The sequence below is a fragment of the Somniosus microcephalus genome, chromosome 27 (assembly GCF_052327205.1).
Source record: "Somniosus microcephalus isolate GS21.2 chromosome 27, FLI_Smic_1.0, whole genome shotgun sequence".
Classification (NCBI taxonomy): Eukaryota; Metazoa; Chordata; class Chondrichthyes; order Squaliformes; family Somniosidae; genus Somniosus; species Somniosus microcephalus.
In genome coordinates this window covers 3,961,765-3,979,376 of record NC_141013.1, presented here as the reverse complement: position 1 = coordinate 3,979,376, position 17,612 = coordinate 3,961,765, and the positions used below count along the sequence as shown (strand labels likewise).

Here is a 17,612-nt window from a genome sequence, read left to right as displayed (position 1 = left end):
ATGAGCTCAAGTTTACGAAGGGTTTATGGTGGAAGGCCGGCCAGTAACAGACAACGTAGCAGATTACAGTAGTTTACAGAACTTTATCTCCACCTCCATGATACTAAAACAACAACAACGCAGCCTTTCACCAGTTCTCTCGGGAATACTAAATCTGGGGTTTTGTCAGACCCACTCTGTCCTACTTTGATGGCTCAGAAGAACTGCCGAGAAGGAGCAAGACTGGCTCAGATCTACTTTCTGTCCCTTTGATGTTCAATTAGGATCAAAGGTTGCATCAGTCTACCAAACATCCAAGGATTTAAAACTGTGTCAGCCAATGACGCGGGGCGGGATTACGGCAGGACTCGCAGCAATCAGTCTACAGAGTCTATTTAAAAAGAGTCTGTACAGAACTCATGACCGAAACTACAGCAAAGTCTCCTGATAAAAGCAGGATTATTTATCCAGCAAAATGCAGTGAGTGGAGGATAGTTACATAATACAAATTCTCTGTGTAAAATCAATCCCCGTCACTCACAGCAGTGCGGTGTCCCAGCGGGATTGACGGGGGAATTACCCAATCACCTCCATTCTGGCCGGGAATAGGGGTGTCACTATAGCCTTTAAACACGGGAATGCTTGCGAGCTGGGGGTTGATCCCCAGTGTCACGATTGAAGTTAAAAACTAACATACAGGAACGTCAAAGGGGGAGAAGTTCAGTTGGTGAGCGCCTCTCGTTAGCACCTCTGGGGGGCGATAATGGGGCGCTAATGACTTACTGCCCGGGCACGGCAATGTTACCGCCGCTTGCGGAATTCACCTAGCGGTTTGTGGCGGCGATGACCTCCTAGCGGCACGCTCTCCTGCGCCCGGAGATCGTGGCGTCATCCGGCTGCCCAGCGCCCCATTAGCGCCCCCGGACCCGAAATTCGGTTACGAAAACACCGACAGGAGGCGTTGTTTGGTAGGCCGAGCGCTTCGGGGGCGCTAATTAAAGGTAAGGCCGCTGGTCTTCAGTGGAAACGGGTTTTCCTTCCTTTCGGGTGCATTTTGAAAGTTTTGAAATGGCACGATTGATCAGCCCTGCACTCTGTTAGAGAGCTAGGGGCTCTGCGATTGATCAGCCCCACGCTCTGTTAGAGAGCTAGGGGCTCCGCGATTGATCAGCCCCGCACTCTGTTAGAGAGCTAGGGGCTCTGCGATTGATCAGCCCCGCGCTCTGTTAGAGAGCTAGGGGCTCTGCGATTGATCAGCCCCGCGCTCTGTTAGAGAGCTAGGGGCTCTGCGATTGATCAGCCCCGCACTCTGTTAGAGAGCATGGGGCTCCGCGATTGATCAGCCCTGCACTCTGTTAGAGAGCATGGGGCTCCGCGATTGATCAGCCCCGCGCTCTGTTAGAGAGCATGGGGCTCTGTGATTGATCAGCCCCGCGCTCTGTTAGAGAGCTAGGGGCTCCGCGATTGATCAGCCCTGCACTCTGTTAGAGAGCTAGGGGCTCCGCGATTGATCAGCCCCGCGCTCTGTTAGAGAGCTAGGGGCTCCGCGATTGATCAGCCCCGCGCTCTGTTAGAGAGCATGGGGCTCTGTGATTGATCAGCCCCGCACTCTGTTAGAGAGCATGGGGCTCCGCGATTGATCAGCCCCGCACTCTGTTAGAGAGCATGGGGCTCTGTGATTGATCAGCCCCGCGCTCTGTTAGAGAGCTAGGGGCTCCGCGATTGATCAGCCCTGCACTCTGTTAGAGAGCTAGGGGCTCCGCGATTGATCAGCCCCGCACTCTGTTAGAGAGCTAGGGGCTCCGCGATTGATCAGCCCCGCACTCTGTTAGAGAGCTGGGGGCTCCGCGATTGATCAGCCCCGCACTCTGTTAGAGAGCATGGGGCTCCGCGATTGATCAGCCCCGCACTCTGTTAGAGAGCATGGGGCTCTGTGATTGATCAGCCCCGCACTCTGTTAGAGAGCTAGGGGCTCCGCGATTGATCAGCCCCGCACTCTGTTAGAGAGCTAGGGGCTCCGCGATTGATCAGCCCCGCACTCTGTTAGAGAGCTAGGGGCTCCGCGATTGATCAGCCCCGCACTCTGTTAGAGAGCATGGGGCTCTGTGATTGATCAGCCCCGCACTCTGTTAGAGAGCTAGGGGCTCTGCGATTGATCAGCCCCGCGCTCTGTTAGAGAGCTAGGGGCTCCGCGATTGATCAGCCCTGCGCTCTGTTAGAGAGCATGGGGCTCTGTGATTGATCAGCCCCGCACTCTGTTAGAGAGCATGGGGCTCTGTGATTGATCAGCCCCGCACTCTGTCAGAGAGCATGGGGCTCTGTGATTGATCAGCCCTGCGCTCTGTTAGAGAGCATGGAGCTCTGTGATTGATCAGCCCCGCACTCTGTTAGAGAGCTCGGGGCTCCGCGATTGATCAGCCCTGCGCTCTGTTAGAGAGCATGGGGGTCCGCGATTGATCAGCCCTGCGCTCTGTGAGAGAGCTAGGGGCTCCGCGATTGATCAGCCCCGCACTCTGTTAGAGAGCATGGGGCTCTGTGATTGATCAGCCCCGCACTCTGTTAGAGAGCATGGGGCTCTGTGATTGATCAGCCCCGCACTCTGTTAGAGAGCATGGGGCTCTGTGATTGATCAGCCCCGCACTCTGTTAGAGAGCTCGGGGCTCCGCGATTGATCAGCCCTGCGCTCTGTTAGAGAGCTAGGGGCTCTGCGATTGATCAGCCCTGCGCTCTGTTAGAGAGCTCGGGGCTCCGCGATTGATCAGCCCTGCGCTCTGTTAGAGAGCATGGGGCTCCGCGATTGATCAGCCCTGCACTCTGTTAGAGAGCATGGGGCTCTGTGATTGATCAGCCCCGCACTCTGTTAGAGAGCATGGGGCTCCGCGATTGATCAGCCCCGCACTCTGTTAGAGAGCTAGGGGCTCTGCGATTGATCAGCCCTGCGCTCTGTTAGAGAGCTAGGGGCTCCGCGATTGATCAGCCCCGCACTCTGTTAGAGAGCTAGGGGCTCCGCGATTGATCAGCCCTGCGCTCTGTTAGAGAGCTAGGGGCTCTGTGATTGATCAGCCCCGCACTCTGTTAGAGAGCTAGGGGCTCTGTGATTGATCAGCCCCGCACTCTGTTAGAGAGCATGGGGCTCCGCGATTGATCATCCCTGCACTCTGTTAGAGAGCTAGGGGCTCCGCGATTGATCAGCCCCGCACTCTGTTAGAGAGCTAGGGGCTCTGTGATTGATCAGCCCCGCACTCTGTTAGAGAGCTCGGGGCTCCGCGATTGATCAGCCCTGCGCTCTGTTAGAGAGCATGGGGCTCCGCGATTGATCAGCCCTGCGCTCTGTTAGAGAGCTAGGGGCTCCGCGATTGATCAGCCCCGCACTCTGTTAGAGAGCATGGGGCTCTGTGATTGATCAGCCCCGCACTCTGTTAGAGAGCTCGGGGCTCCGCGATTGATCAGCCCTGCGCTCTGTTAGAGAGCTAGGGGCTCTGCGATTGATCAGCCCTGCGCTCTGTTAGAGAGCATGGGGCTCCGCGATTGATCAGCCCTGCACTCTGTTAGAGAGCATGGGGCTCTGTGATTGATCAGCCCCGCACTCTGTTAGAGAGCTAGGGGCTCCGCGATTGATCAGTCCCGCACTCTGTTAGAGAGCTAGGGGCTCTGCGATTGATCAGCCCTGCGCTCTGTTAGAGAGCTAGGGGCTCCGCGATTGATCAGCCCCGCACTCTGTTAGAGAGCTAGGGGCTCCGCGATTGATCAGCCCCACGCTCTGTTAGAGAGCTAGGGGCTCCGCGATTGATCAGCCCCGCACTCTGTTAGAGAGCATGGGGCTCCGCGATTGATCAGCCCCGCGCTCTGTTAGAGAGCTAGGGGCTCCGCGATTGATCAGCCCCGCGCTCTGTTAGAGAGCTAGGGGCTCCGCGATTGATCAGCCCCGCACTCTGTTAGAGAGCATGGGGCTCCGCGATTGATCAGCCCCGCACTCTGTTAGAGAGCTAGGGGCTCCGCGATTGATCAGCCCTGCGCTCTGTTAGAGAGCTAGGGGCTCCGTGATTGATCAGCCCCGCGCTCTGTTAGAGAGCATGGGGCTCCGCGATTGATCAGCCCCGCACTCTGTTAGAGAGCTAGGGGCTCCGCGATTGATCAGCCCCGCACTCTGTTAGAGAGCTAGGGGCTCTGCGATTGATCAGCCCCGCACTCTGTTAGAGAGCTAGGGGCTCCGCGGTTGATCAGCCCCGCATTCTGTTAGAGAGCAAGGGGCTCCGCGATTGATCAGCCCCGCACTCTGTTAGAGAGCTAGGGGCTCCGCGATTGATCAGCCCCGTGCTCTGTTAGAGAGCAAGGGGCTCCGCGATTGATCAGCCCCGCACTCTGTTAGAGAGCTAGGGGCTCCGCGATTGATCAGCCCCGCACTCTGTTAGAGAGCATGGGGCTCCGCGATTGATCAGCCCCGCACTCTGTTAGAGAGCTAGGGGCTCTGTGATTGATCAGCCCTGCGCTCTGTTAGAGAGCTAGGGGCTCCGCGATTGATCAGCCCCGCACTCTGTTAGAGAGCTAGGGGCTCCGCGATTGATCAGCCCCGCGCTCTGTTAGAGAGCATGGGGCTCTGTGATTGATCAGCCCCGCACTCTGTTAGAGAGCATGGGGCTCCGCGATTGATCAGCCCCGCACTCTGTTAGAGAGCATGGGGCTCTGTGATTGATCAGCCCCGCACTCTGTTAGAGAGGATGGGGCTCCACGATTGATCAGCCCTGCACTCTGTTAGAGAGCATGGGGCTCTGTGATTGATCAGCCCCGCACTCTGTTAGAGAGCTCGGGGCTCCGCGATTGATCAGCCCTGCGCTCTGTTAGAGAGCTAGGGGCTCTGCGATTGATCAGCCCCGCGCTCTGTTAGAGAGCTAGGGGCTCTGCGATTGATCAGCCCCGCGCTCTGTTAGAGAGCTAGGGGCTCTGCGATTGATCAGCCCCGCGCTCTGTTAGAGAGCTAGGGGCTCCGCGATTGATCAGCCCCGCACTCTGTTAGAGAGCATGGGGCTCCGCGATTGATCAGCCCCGCACTCTGTTAGAGAGCTAGGGGCTCCGCGATTGATCAGCCCCGCACTCTGTTAGAGAGCTAGGGGCTCTGCGATTGATCAGCCCCGCACTCTGTTAGAGAGCTAGGGGCTCCGCGATTGATCAGCCCTGCGCTCTGTTAGAGAGCTAGGGGCTCTGCGATTGATCAGCCCCGCGCTCTGTTAGAGAGCTAGGGGCTCCGCGATTGATCAGCCCTGCGCTCTGTTAGAGAGCATGGGGCTCCGCGATTGATCAGCCCCGCACTCTGTTAGAGAGCATGGGGCTCTGCGATTGATCAGCCCCGCACTCTGTTAGAGAGCATGGGGCTCCGCGATTGATCAGCCCCGCACTCTGTTAGAGAGCTAGGGGCTCTGTGATTGATCAGCCCCGCACTCTGTTAGAGAGCTCGGGGCTCCGCGATTAATCAGCCCCGCACTCTGTTAGAGAGCTAGGGGCTCTGTGATTGATCAGCCCCGCACTCTGTTAGAGAGCTCGGGGCTCCGCGATTGATCAGCCCTGCGCTCTGTTAGAGAGCATGGGGCTCCGCGATTGATCAGCCCTGCGCTCTGTTAGAGAGCTAGGGGCTCCGCGATTGATCAGCCCCGCACTCTGTTAGAGAGCATGGGGCTCTGTGATTGATCAGCCCCGCACTCTGTTAGAGAGCTCGGGGCTCCGCGATTGATCAGCCCTGCGCTCTGTTAGAGAGCTAGGGGCTCTGCGATTGATCAGCCCTGCGCTCTGTTAGAGAGCATGGGGCTCCTCGATTGATCAGCCCTGCACTCTGTTAGAGAGCATGGGGCTCTGCGATTGATCAGCCCCGCACTCTGTTAGAGAGCTAGGGGCTCCGCGATTGATCAGCCCCGCACTCTGTTAGAGAGCATGGGGCTCCGCGATTGATCAGCCCCGCACTCTGTTAGAGAGCTAGGGGCTCTGCGATTGATCAGCCCTGCGCTCTGTTAGAGAGCTAGGGGCTCCGCGATTGATCAGCCCCGCACTCTGTTAGAGAGCTAGGGGCTCCGCGATTGATCAGCCCCGCGCTCTGTTAGAGAGCTAGGGGCTCCGCGATTGATCAGCCCCGCACTCTGTTAGAGAGCATGGGGCTCCGCGATTGATCAGCCCCGCGCTCTGTTAGAGAGCTAGGGGCTCCGCGATTGATCAGCCCCGCGCTCTGTTAGAGAGCATGGGGCTCCGCGATTGATCAGCCCCGCGCTCTGTTAGAGAGCTAGGGGCTCCGCGATTGATCAGCCCCGCGCTCTGTTAGAGAGCATGGGGCTCCGCGATTGATCAGCCCCGCGCTCTGTTAGAGAGCTAGGGGCTCCGCGATTGATCAGCCCTGCGCTCTGTTAGAGAGCTAGGGGCTCCGCGATTGATCAGCCCCGCTCTCTGTTAAGCATGGGGCTCCGCGATTGATCAGCCCCGCACTCTGTTAGAGAGCTAGGGGCTCTGTGATTGATCAGCCCTGCGCTCTGTTAGAGAGCTAGGGGCTCCGCGATTGATCAGCCCCGCACTCTGTTAGAGAGCTAGGGGCTCCGCGATTGATCAGCCCCGCGCTCTGTTAGAGAGCATGGGGCTCTGTGATTGATCAGCCCCGCACTCTGTTAGAGAGCATGGGGCTCTGTGATTGATCAGCCCCGCACTCTGTTAGAGAGCATGGGGCTCAGTGATTGATCAGCCCCGCACTCTGTTAGAGAGCATGGGGCTCTGTGATTGATCAGCCCCGCACTCTGTTAGAGAGCATGGGGCTCCACGATTGATCAGCCCCGCACTCTGTTAGTGAGCTAGGGGCTCCGCGATTGATCAGCCCCGCGCTCTGTTAGAGAGCATGGGGCTCCGCGATTGATCAGCCCCGCACTCTGTTAGAGAGCTAGGTGCTCCGCGATTGATCAGCCCCGCACTCTGTTAGAGAGCATGGGGCTCCGCGATTGATCAGCCCCGCACTCTGTTAGAGAGCTCGGGGCTCTGCGATTGATCAGCCCCGCGCTCTGTTAGAGAGCTAGGGGCTCCGCGATTGATCAGCCCCGCACTCTGTTAGAGAGCTAGGGGCTCCGCGATTGATCAGCCCCGTGCTCTGTTAGAGAGCAAGGGGCTCCGCGATTGCTCAGCCCCGCACTCTGTTAGAGAGCTAGGGGCTCCGCGATTGATCAGCCCCGTGCTCTGTTAGAGAGCATGGGGCTCCGCGATTGATCAGCCCCGCACTCTGTTAGAGAGCTAGGGGCTCTGTGATTGATCAGCCCCGCACTCTGTTAGAGAGCATGGGGCTCTGTGATTGATCAGCCCCGCACTCTGTTAGAGAGCTAGGGGCTCTGTGATTGATCAGCCCCGCACTCTGTTAGAGAGCTAGGGGCTCTGTGATTGATCAGCCCCGCACTCTGTTAGAGAGCATGGGGCTCTGTGATTGATCAGCCCCGCACTCTGTTAGAGAGCTAGGGGCTCCGCGATTGATCAGCCCCGCACTCTGTTAGAGAGCTGGGGGCTGATCGTCGAGGATCCCGGCTGCCCTCGGTGACGAGGGAGATCATTGCAATGCAGAGCCTGCAGCGACGGCCTGTCCCTTTAAGGGAGGGAAGGAGCGCTCGGATCCCGGCAGCGCTGCACGGCCCCGTGGGCAGTGCTGCACCCCTACTGCCCTTCCTGCGTGGTTTACTGCTCCACTTCCTTCCTGGAGCGTGTGGTAAACCACTGTCATACCTGTCTGTGTCTGTATGTGTATTCCACTAGGTACAGGTCTGGACATGCCTCGGCTGACTCCTCCCACTATTCCAGGTATATAAGTGACGACCTCCCAGTCCCTTAGTATTCTGGACGGGTCGACCACTCGAGACAAGACCTTCATTCTTTAGTTAATAAAAGCCTGATTGTTACTCGCTTAACCTCAGTCTTTTGAGTAATTGATGGCGCATCAGAGCGCGAACACTGAATTTACCAAAAGCTGAGAATGATTCGCGCCTGGTTTCAAAATGTAGCGCCCGAAACGGGGCGATACCGAGTTTCTCGCCCAAAGATGCTTTTAACGGAAGGAGGTTTAATCTCGTAATGTTGGGGAGAAGTGGTTTTCTCAGCTTCCTTCCAATACACAATGATTTGTGTGGGGCCCAGCACTTTATCTTAATCTGATAAATCTTAGGGCAAAGGCACCAAGTCTGCGCTGAGAGTTTTCTGCCTATTTTGCCATCAAAACATACGAATAATGCCTTTGAAATGACCTTTACCTTCTCAAAGAGCAGCGAGTATCTCTACAGTCCAGGGAAAGCAAGTCAACACTAACCAACAATTAAAATGCTCAGTCACAGCTTGCATGGATATTACAATTTCATAAACCCTTATGATTTGAATTATTCATCACGGATTACTGGATCATAGAAGCCAACACATCAGAGCCTGATATCCATGTGGGTGATTGGGCAGTGATCAGGTGCAGGAACCATGGCCTGGAGACACTGCAGTCAATAATAGCTTAGTGCCGCACCAGCTGAGATCAGATCAGACTGCTCCACGCAGTCCGGGGATCGAATGAGGGATGTGTGTGTGTGTGTGAACAGCTGTAAGGAAGGTCTCCACAGTCCCTGTCACTCCAGCTGACAGCAGTTCAAAATGAAAACCTGCTTGTTGCAAAGCTGATTATCAGTAGTGTGTGTTGTGGATAATGTGCAGCACGACATATCGTAGGTGGACCTTGTGTAGTTATAGTGTGGAGTGGACATTTTAAATAGAGATAATTCTGGCCTCTTGAGCATCCCCCGATTTCCATCGCTCCACCATTGGCAGCCGTGCCTTCAGCTGCCTGGGCCCCAAGCTCTGGAATTCCCTCCCGAAACCTCTCCACCTCTCTCATCCTTATCTGAGGAAGGATGTTCTTGCCATGGAGGGAGTGCAGCCAAGATTCACCAGGCTGATACCTGGGATGGCAGGAATGGCGTATGAGGAGAGATTGGGTCGATTGGGCTTATACTCGCTGGAGTTTAGAAGAATGAGAGGGGATCTCATTGAAACTTATAAAATTCTAACAGGACTAGACAGACTAGATGCAGGAAGGATGTTCCCGATGGCGGGGGGAGTCCAGAACCAGGGGTCACAGTCTAAGGATAAGGGGTAAGCCATTTAGGACTGAGATGAGGAGGAATTTCTTCACCCAGAGAGTGGTGAACCTGTGGAATTCTCTGCCACAGAGGGCGGTGGAGGCCAATTCACTAAATATATTCAAGAAAGAGTTGGATATATTTCTTAAGGCTAAAGGGATCAAGGGATATGGGGAGAAAGCAGGGACAGGGTACTGAATTTGGATGATCAGCCATGATTGCATTGAATGGCGGAGCAGGCTCGAGGGGCCGAATGGCCTACTCCTGCTCCTATCTTCTATGTTTCTATGTTACTGGGCAAGTGCTTGTTACTTACATCTCACACTCTGGAATGTTACTACCTCTGGGTCGTAGAATTCTGGAACTCCCGCCCTGAAAAGGCTGTGGCACCTGAGGGACCGTTGGAGCTTTCAAGGCTCGGATCGATATATTTCTGTTGGGTAAGGGTATCAGGGGATATGACGCAAAGGCAGGTAAATGGAGTCGAGGTGCAGGACGGCCGTGCCTTCAGCTGCCTGGGCCCCGAGCTCTGGAATTCCCTCCCTAAACCTCTCCGCCTCTCTCTCCTCCTTTAAGACGCTCCTTAAAACCCACCTCTTTGACCAAGCTTTTGTTCACCTGTCCTAATATCTCCTTTTGTGACTCGGTGTCAAATTTTGTTTGATAATCGCTCCTGTGAAGCGCCTTGGGACGTTTTGCTATGTTAAAGGCGCTATATAAATGCAAGTTATTCAGTCTATTTAATTCTCTATATTTTATATCCCTAATTGACAGAACTTCTATTACCCAATGGTTTGAAGTGTTTGACTGGTACCAGTCCAGTTGATCCTCAATACTTGTACTCTGTCATTGTGTCCTGCTGCACCTCACCCACCCAATTCTCGGTGCTCATTACGCCCACTGAAAATGGAAGAATTGAAAAGTTGCATTAAACGTCTTGTATGCCGCCCGCACATCCTGTAACTGTCACACTTTCCCCCCAAAGCACTATTAAAAAGCGACGTGCCCCTCGAACTCAGCCTGAGCAACAGGATCTGCTTGTGGGTGTACGTAGACTGATTTATATCGGAGAATATCTTAGTCAGGATGGAGCCGCTATAATTAGCCTCAGCACCACTCAGTTTGGAGGGTCTTGTTTGTTGTCCAACATAATTCATCCTCGGGATGTGGGCGTCACTGGCGAGGCTGGCATTTATTGCCCGTCCCTCGTTGCCCAATAGTGTCTCACTGGGCAATTTTAGAGGGCGGTTAAAAGTCAACCATGTTGGTGTGGGACTGGAGTCACGTGTAGGCCCAGACCGGGTGAGGACGGCAGGTTTCCTTCCCTAAAGGGACATCAGTGAACCCGTTGGGTTTTTGCGACAATCCGACAGTTTCACGGTCACTGTTACTGAAACCAGCTTTTTATTTCCCAGATTGTTTAAACTGAGTTGCAAATTCTCAACCTGCCCATGGTGGGATTTATAACTCATGTTCTCTGGATTATTAGTTCCACAAGATAACCACTCTACACCATAAAGAAAAGACCACAGCTTCCTACTGACCCAACCAATGTGTTTCTCTTTAAAACACATGTCCAGTTTGACTGTGTCAAGTTGTGAGCAACTCATCTCTACAAACCTCCCTTGGCAAACTATTCCAGGGAAGACATACTCTCACGAAGCTCGACACCATCCAGGACAAAGCAGCCCACTTGATTGGCACCCCATCCACCACCTTAAACATTCACTCCCTCCACCACCGGCGCACCGTGGCTGCAGTGTGTACCATCTACAAGATGCACTGCAGCAACTCGCCAAGGCTTCTTCGGCAGCACCTCCCAAACCCGCGACCTCTTCCACCTAGAAGGTCAAGGGCAGCAGGCGCATGGGAACGCCACCACCTCCAAGTTCCCCTCCAAGTCACACACCATCCTGACTTGGAAGTATATCGGCTGTTCCTTCATCGTCGCTGGGTCAAAATCCTGGAACTCCCTCCCTAACAGCACTGTGGGAGCACCTTCACCACACGGACTGCAGCGGTTCAAGAAGGCGGCTCACCACCACCTTCTCAAGGGCAATTAGGGATGGGCAATAAATGCTGGCCTTGCCAGCAACGCCCACGCCCCATAAACAAATAAAAAAAACAAATTCTGTAACCGGGAGAAGCTCACTGAACCCAACAAGGTCAAAGGGAGTGTGTGTGCGAGTGATTGACGGGGAAGGGGTTTTATTGCCATCTGCGGTTCATTGTGATGCGCTGTATTATAAAGTGAGTAAATCTCTGTCAGGGAGTTGCACGGAGATGTTTGTAGCGTCAGAGTTCCGCTCAATCATCCGAATCTCTCTACTGAATGACTGCCTTGGAACATGTCCGCCATCTGTTATTCTCAGTGAATATTCCCCTTTCTGTCCATTGCCCTCGACATATGTGCCCTTGTGCAACACGTTAACCAAGTTACATCCAGGCAGCACGGCCAGTGACTGGGGATCTGATCATCTTCAGGGAGCTTTTCACCAGCACCAGGGAAAGCACCATTGGTTTAAAGCTGTGTCTCTCCACTGGGGTAAGGGGAGGGAGCGCAGTGTCGGTGGGAGAGGAGCGCAGTGTCGATGGGACAGGAGCGCGGTGTCGATGGGACAGGAGGGCGGTGTCGATGGGACAGGAGGGCGGTGTCGATGGAACAGGAGGGCGGTGTCGGTGGGACAGGAGGGCGGTGTCGGTGGGACGGGAGGGCGGTGTCGGTGGGACGGGAGGGCGGTGTCGATGGGACGGGAGGGCGGTGTCGGTGGGACGGGAGGGCGGTGTCGGTGGGACGGGAGGGCGGTGTCGGTGGGACGGGAGGGCGGTGTCGGTGGGACGGGAGGGCGGTGTCGATGAGACAGGAGGGCGGTGTCGATGGGACGGGAGGGCGGTGTCGGTGGGACGGGAGGGCGGTGTCGGTGGGACGGGAGGGCGGTGTCGGTGGGACGGGAGGGCGGTGTCGGTGGGACGGGAGGGTGGTGTCGGTGGGACAGGAGGGCGGTGTTCTCGGAGCTCTCCGGATCAGAGATGTTTGTTGGTGGAGTAGAATTGTTGAAATGTGTTTTTGAAAGGGAGACACGCAAGATCGAACATTCTGAAATTCACGTTCTCGGCTTTCTTCGAGAAGCAGAAGGTTGCGATGGTTCCAGGACTCTGCTCGTTTCAAATGTAAAATATGTATCGCTGTGTGGGAGAGTTGAAAAGCAATCACAATTAAACAGGTCAAGTACTCCCTCTACAGATCTTATAGCTTAACTGCATGACCGTGCCAGCACACACATCATACACACACACTCACATTCACTCACACACATATATACACACTCTCACATATATACACACTCTCACACTCACACACACCCTCACACACACACACACTCACACTCTCACACACACACACTCACTCACACTCTCACACACACACACACACTCACACTCTCTCACACACACACACGCATACTCACACACACTCACTCACACTCACTCTCACACACACACACACTCACACTCTCACACAGACACTCACTCACACACACACACACACACACATACTCACACACACTCACTCACACTCACTCTCGCACACTCACACTCACACACACTCACACACATATTCACACACACACACACACTCACTCTCACACATATACACACTCTCACACACACACACTCACACTCACACTCTCTCACACACACTCACACTCACACACACACACATACACACACACACTCACTCTCACACATACTCACACACACACACACACTCACATATTCACACACACACATACACACTCACTCTCACACATACTCACTCACACACACTCACATATTCACACACACACACACTCACACACACTCTCACGCACTCTCACACACACTCTCACACATATACACACACACACTCTCACACACTCACTCACACACACTCTGTCACACACACACACTCTCACACATATACACACACATTTGGCTGTAAAGCGCTTTGAGACGTCTGGTGGTTGTGAAAGGCGCTATATAAATGCAAGTCTTTCTTTCACACACACACATACTCACACACACATTAAAACTGAGATTAGGCAGTATTTCACAGCTGGGGAACAGCAGTCACATGGCCAATCAGGTCCGTTACTAGAATTCAGGAGTCTACAGCATAAACCTGGCAACAAAAGCCCTTTCCGCGATACCCTGCCTAGTGCTGGAAATCTGAAGTTAATACAGAGGATGTTGAAGAGCCCACATTAACCTTTTCCTTTTCAGATGCTGACTGACCTGCTGCAGTCATTTGAAAATTCCAGACATTCCAGGATTCATTTATTAGCCCACGCTAAGACATCTCAGCTGAAAACATCTTTCACATGAGACATTAAACCGAGGTCCTGTCTGCTCTCTCAGGTGGATGTAAAAGATCCCACGGGCACTATTTCGAAGAAGAGCAGGGGAGTTCTCCCCGGTGTCCTGGGGCCAATATTTATCCCTCAATCAACATCACTAAAACAGATGATCTGGTCTCACATTGCGGTTTGTGGTGCGTTGCTGGTGCAGAATGACTGCATTCACTTACATAACAAGTCTGCACACTTCAGAACTCATTCAATCTGAAGCACTTTCAGACACTTAGATGTGTTCAGTTGCAATGTAAGTGCCAGTATTTAAATCACATTTACCCCAGCTCTAGTGACTTACAGCTAGAATTCTGGGCCTTTTCATTTGTCCCTGGGTTCTCTAACCCACGAACATTGACCTGTGAGACAAACATGAAGTGATTTGAGTTGAGCTAATCCAGTTACAAGTTGTGCTGGAAGGCGTGTAAGACAAGAGCACGCTTGGTCACAGGAAGAGGCCATTCTGCCCATCGTGTCCGTACCAGCCGAAAAAGAGCGATCCAGCCTAATCCCACTTTCTAGCTCTTGGTCCGTAGCCCTGCAGGTTATGGCACTTCAAGTCCAGATCCAAGTATTTTTTAAATGTGACGAGGGTTTCTGCCTCTCCCACCCTTTCAGGCAGCAAGTTCCAGACCCCCACCATCCTCTGGGTGAAAACAGTTCTCCTCAACTCCCCTCTAATCCTTCTACCAATTACTTTAAATCTACGTCCCCTGGTTATTGACCTCTCTGCTAAGGGAAATTGATCCTTCCAATCCACTCTATCTAGGCCCCTCATAATTTTATACACCTCAATTAAATCTCCCCTCAGCCTCCTCTGTTCCAAAGAAAACAACCCCAGCCTCTCCAGTCTTTCCTGAAACGGATTCCCGTGTGTGGTCTGTGTCACAGAGTGTCCCATTGCCCGGCCGCCCAGCTCGTTGTCTTTCTTGCATCTCAGTCCCCAATTCTCTCTGTTGCAGGCTTGGAATCGCTCCGAGACAGCGCCCACTCCACGCCAGTGCGATCCACCTCGCATACGGACGCCTTCGGCACCCGCATGGGCAAGACCTTCGCCGGTGAGGGCAGCGAGCGGACATCCGTGATCGCAGACGAGCTGTACAGCCCGGCCGACAGCGTCCTGCCCACCCCGGTGTCCGAGCCCGGCCTGGACCCCATGGTCCCCCGGCAGAACCACGGCAGCACCGGCAACGAGGAGAAGGAGCTGGAGCTGGGCGTCTCGCCAGAGCCCGAGGAGCCGGGCAGAGGGGCGAGTGCCTCACCTGCAGGTGTTAGTGACAGTGCCCAGAGGGAACAGGTGAATACATTTGTTTTAAGTGTGGTCCGTTTGCTGCTTGTGACAGTTGGGCTGCTCTTTGTCTTGCTCCTCCTCCTCATAGGTCTTACAGAGTCAGATATAGACGTTGCTTTTTTACGTGATATACGGCAGACGCCGGAGTTTGAACAGTTCCATTATGAATACTTTTGTCCCCTCAGGCGATGGTTTGCCTGCAAGGTGCGGTACCTGCTAAGCCTTCTCATTGACACCTGACACCGCTCCAGCTGAGCTATCGGCCCAGGGGCTTTGAGAAGACAACATGACGCCAAGTTTGGGCTCCCCTTCTCCCCATCCGGCACATAAATCCACCTTTACTGGATGAATTCAACTACTGCTGGGACACTCTCTGAATCATCGAGATTTCAAGAAGGGATTTTAAACAAAGAGGGAAATCCACATTCAACCCCCTGCCCTTTCCCCCGCCACCCATCAGCACTATGAAGCTGGGAGACTGTTGTGCTATATAAAGTCTGTTAGAATAAGTGGTTAACTATTAGTAGCCCCAGGAACTGAGTAACAAAGTGTGGAGTTTTGTTCTTGTGATGTTAAAGAGGTGTCCTGTCTCCAGACTTTAATAAAAGTACAGGGACTATCCCGTGATATTAATACTAGTAACAGCCATCAGCCTCCATGTTTAAATATATCGAGTATCCTGGTTGTAGTGACGAGGGATTTTCCCTCAGAATTGTAAGACTTTCAATGCTTGTTAATCATTTCCTTGTAATATTTTAACAATTTGACAAAAAAAAAGTTATTTTGTTTATTGAATGCTGTACAGCTTCATGGGACATCCCTAAAAATCCCTGGATGGATTCCCTCCTGGAAGGTTTTTCCACACAGACTACAGCAATATATATATATGCAAACGAAAAAGAGGCTGATAATGGAAGCATTGTTTGAGGACGTGAGACTGTTGAACCGGTTTTTAAGATTGGAATAAAGAGCAGGCAGGGAGCAATGGCGAGTGAGTTTATTGTGTGCTTGTTCACCGAGATGTTATTTAAGAGGACGCGGCTGGACGACAGTGGAAGCAGCAGAAATAACAACAGAAAATGCTGGAAAAACTCAGCAGGCCCGGCAACATCCGTGGAGAGAGATATAGAGTCAACGTTTCAGGTCGAAACCCTTCGTCAGAACTGAGAGAAAACACAGGAAATGAAACAGATTAAAAGGCCAGTTTGGGGGCTGGGAAATGGGGATAAAGAACAAGAGAAGTGAAGAGACATTAAGAGGTATTCAAAACCAGACGAGATGATGATCGGACTAGTGGAGACAAAAGACGGCTCTAGATGAGGTGTGAAATGCGCTGGCAGAATGGGAGACAGCTGCCATGTGGGAGAGAAAAAAAGGGGGGAGGGGCACAAAACAAAGGTGTGGATAAAAAATATATATAAAAATGTAATAGGGACCGAGGTTATGATCTGAAATTGTTGAACTCGATGTTGAGTCCGGAAGGCTATAAAGTGCCTAATCGGAAGATGAGTTGCTGTTCCTCGAGCTTACGCTGAGCTTCCGTGGAACAGTGCAAGAGGCCGAGTACAGTGAGGTCCGAGTGGGAATGGGGCGGTGAATGTTGACTCTATTTCTCTCTCCACGGATGCAGAGCAGTGAGATGGGAGTAGTGGTGTGAATATCACTGAGTTTTTCCAGCATTTTCTGTCGTTATTTCGGATTTCCAGCATCAGCAGCGTACTAGTGGAAGTAGCAGTCCGGCAACACACCGACATCACGAGTGCCTTGGATCGGTTAAGTGTGAGGATTCAGCGAGCTCAGACTGTGTGTGGCGGGGATGGGGGTTCATTCATACAACGACGTCGGGGAACCCCCCTCTCAGCAAGCCAGCTTTCTCAGGAGAGTCGTGGCTCACTCCCTTGCTCACTCTCCCTTGGTTAAACGGACAACCAACTCCGACAAAGAGAAGGGCGCTGGCAAAAAAAATTACGAGCGTGAATGGCCCCATTACTTAAAGGCCTAAAGAGATGAGTGTCAGTTAAAAGGAGCACTTGCCTCGTGCAGACAGACACGCACACCTGTGGTCAGGTAAGGAGGGTCCTCTGGACTGCGGTGTTCCTTTCATTTACAACACTCTGTACAGATCATTCATGAACCGACCAGGTGTCATGGATTCTGGACCTGCCGCCATCTTTTATTACTTTTCCAAAAATGAAGTAGCAATGAAAGCATTTGTGTCAAAGGGAAACAAAGCAGATTTCTTGGTTTATAAACTTGTCCCTTTGTAGCCCCAGGTCCAGACAGATGGTACAAGTATCTTCTCACTTTCTGCTAAATTGCTTGGAGAAATGAATGTACAGTCACATTGCACACAAATCCTCAACACACACACCTCCTCACAATTCAGCATAAGTTTGCAACACTCATTCAGGCATCATTCTCTCATTCTGATTCACAAGGATGATACCAGAACTGAGAGGTTACACCTATCAGGAAAGATTGAACAGGCTGGGGCTCTTTTCTCTAGAAAAGAGAAAGCTGAGAGGTGACCTGATAGAAGTCTTCAAGATTATGAAGGGGTTTGATAGGGTAGACGTAGAGAATTTGGGTCCACTTGTGGAGGAGACCAGAACTAGGGGCCATCAATATAAAATAATCACTAATAAATCCAGTAGGGAATTCAGGAGAAACTTCTTTACCCAGAGAGTGGTGAGAATGTAGAACTCGCTACCACAGGGAGTGGTTGAGGCGAATAGCAGAGATGTATAGAAACATAGAAGATAGGAGCAGGAGTAGGCCATTCGGCCCCTCGAGCCTGCTCCGCCATTCAATGCGATCATGGATGATCATCCAAATTCA

General features: G+C 52.9%; 1 protein-coding gene across 3 annotated transcripts in view; it reads left to right on the top strand.

Annotated features, from left to right (window-relative positions):
• The window catches only part of frmd5a (FERM domain containing 5a), a 276,610-nt gene extending 260,851 nt beyond the window's left edge, over window positions 1–15,759 (top strand). For 2 of the 3 annotated variants that reach the window (XM_085968385.1, XM_085968387.1), the window contains one exon: window positions 14,446–15,759. In XM_085968385.1, the coding sequence (XP_085824511.1) occupies window positions 14,446–15,014 (569 nt within the window). In that variant the 3' untranslated portion in view covers window positions 15,015–15,759. The remainder of the gene's footprint in view (window positions 1–14,445) is intronic. The other variant, XM_085968386.1, reaches the window with a different exon arrangement.
• The last annotated feature ends 1,853 nt before the right edge of the window (window positions 15,760–17,612 follow it).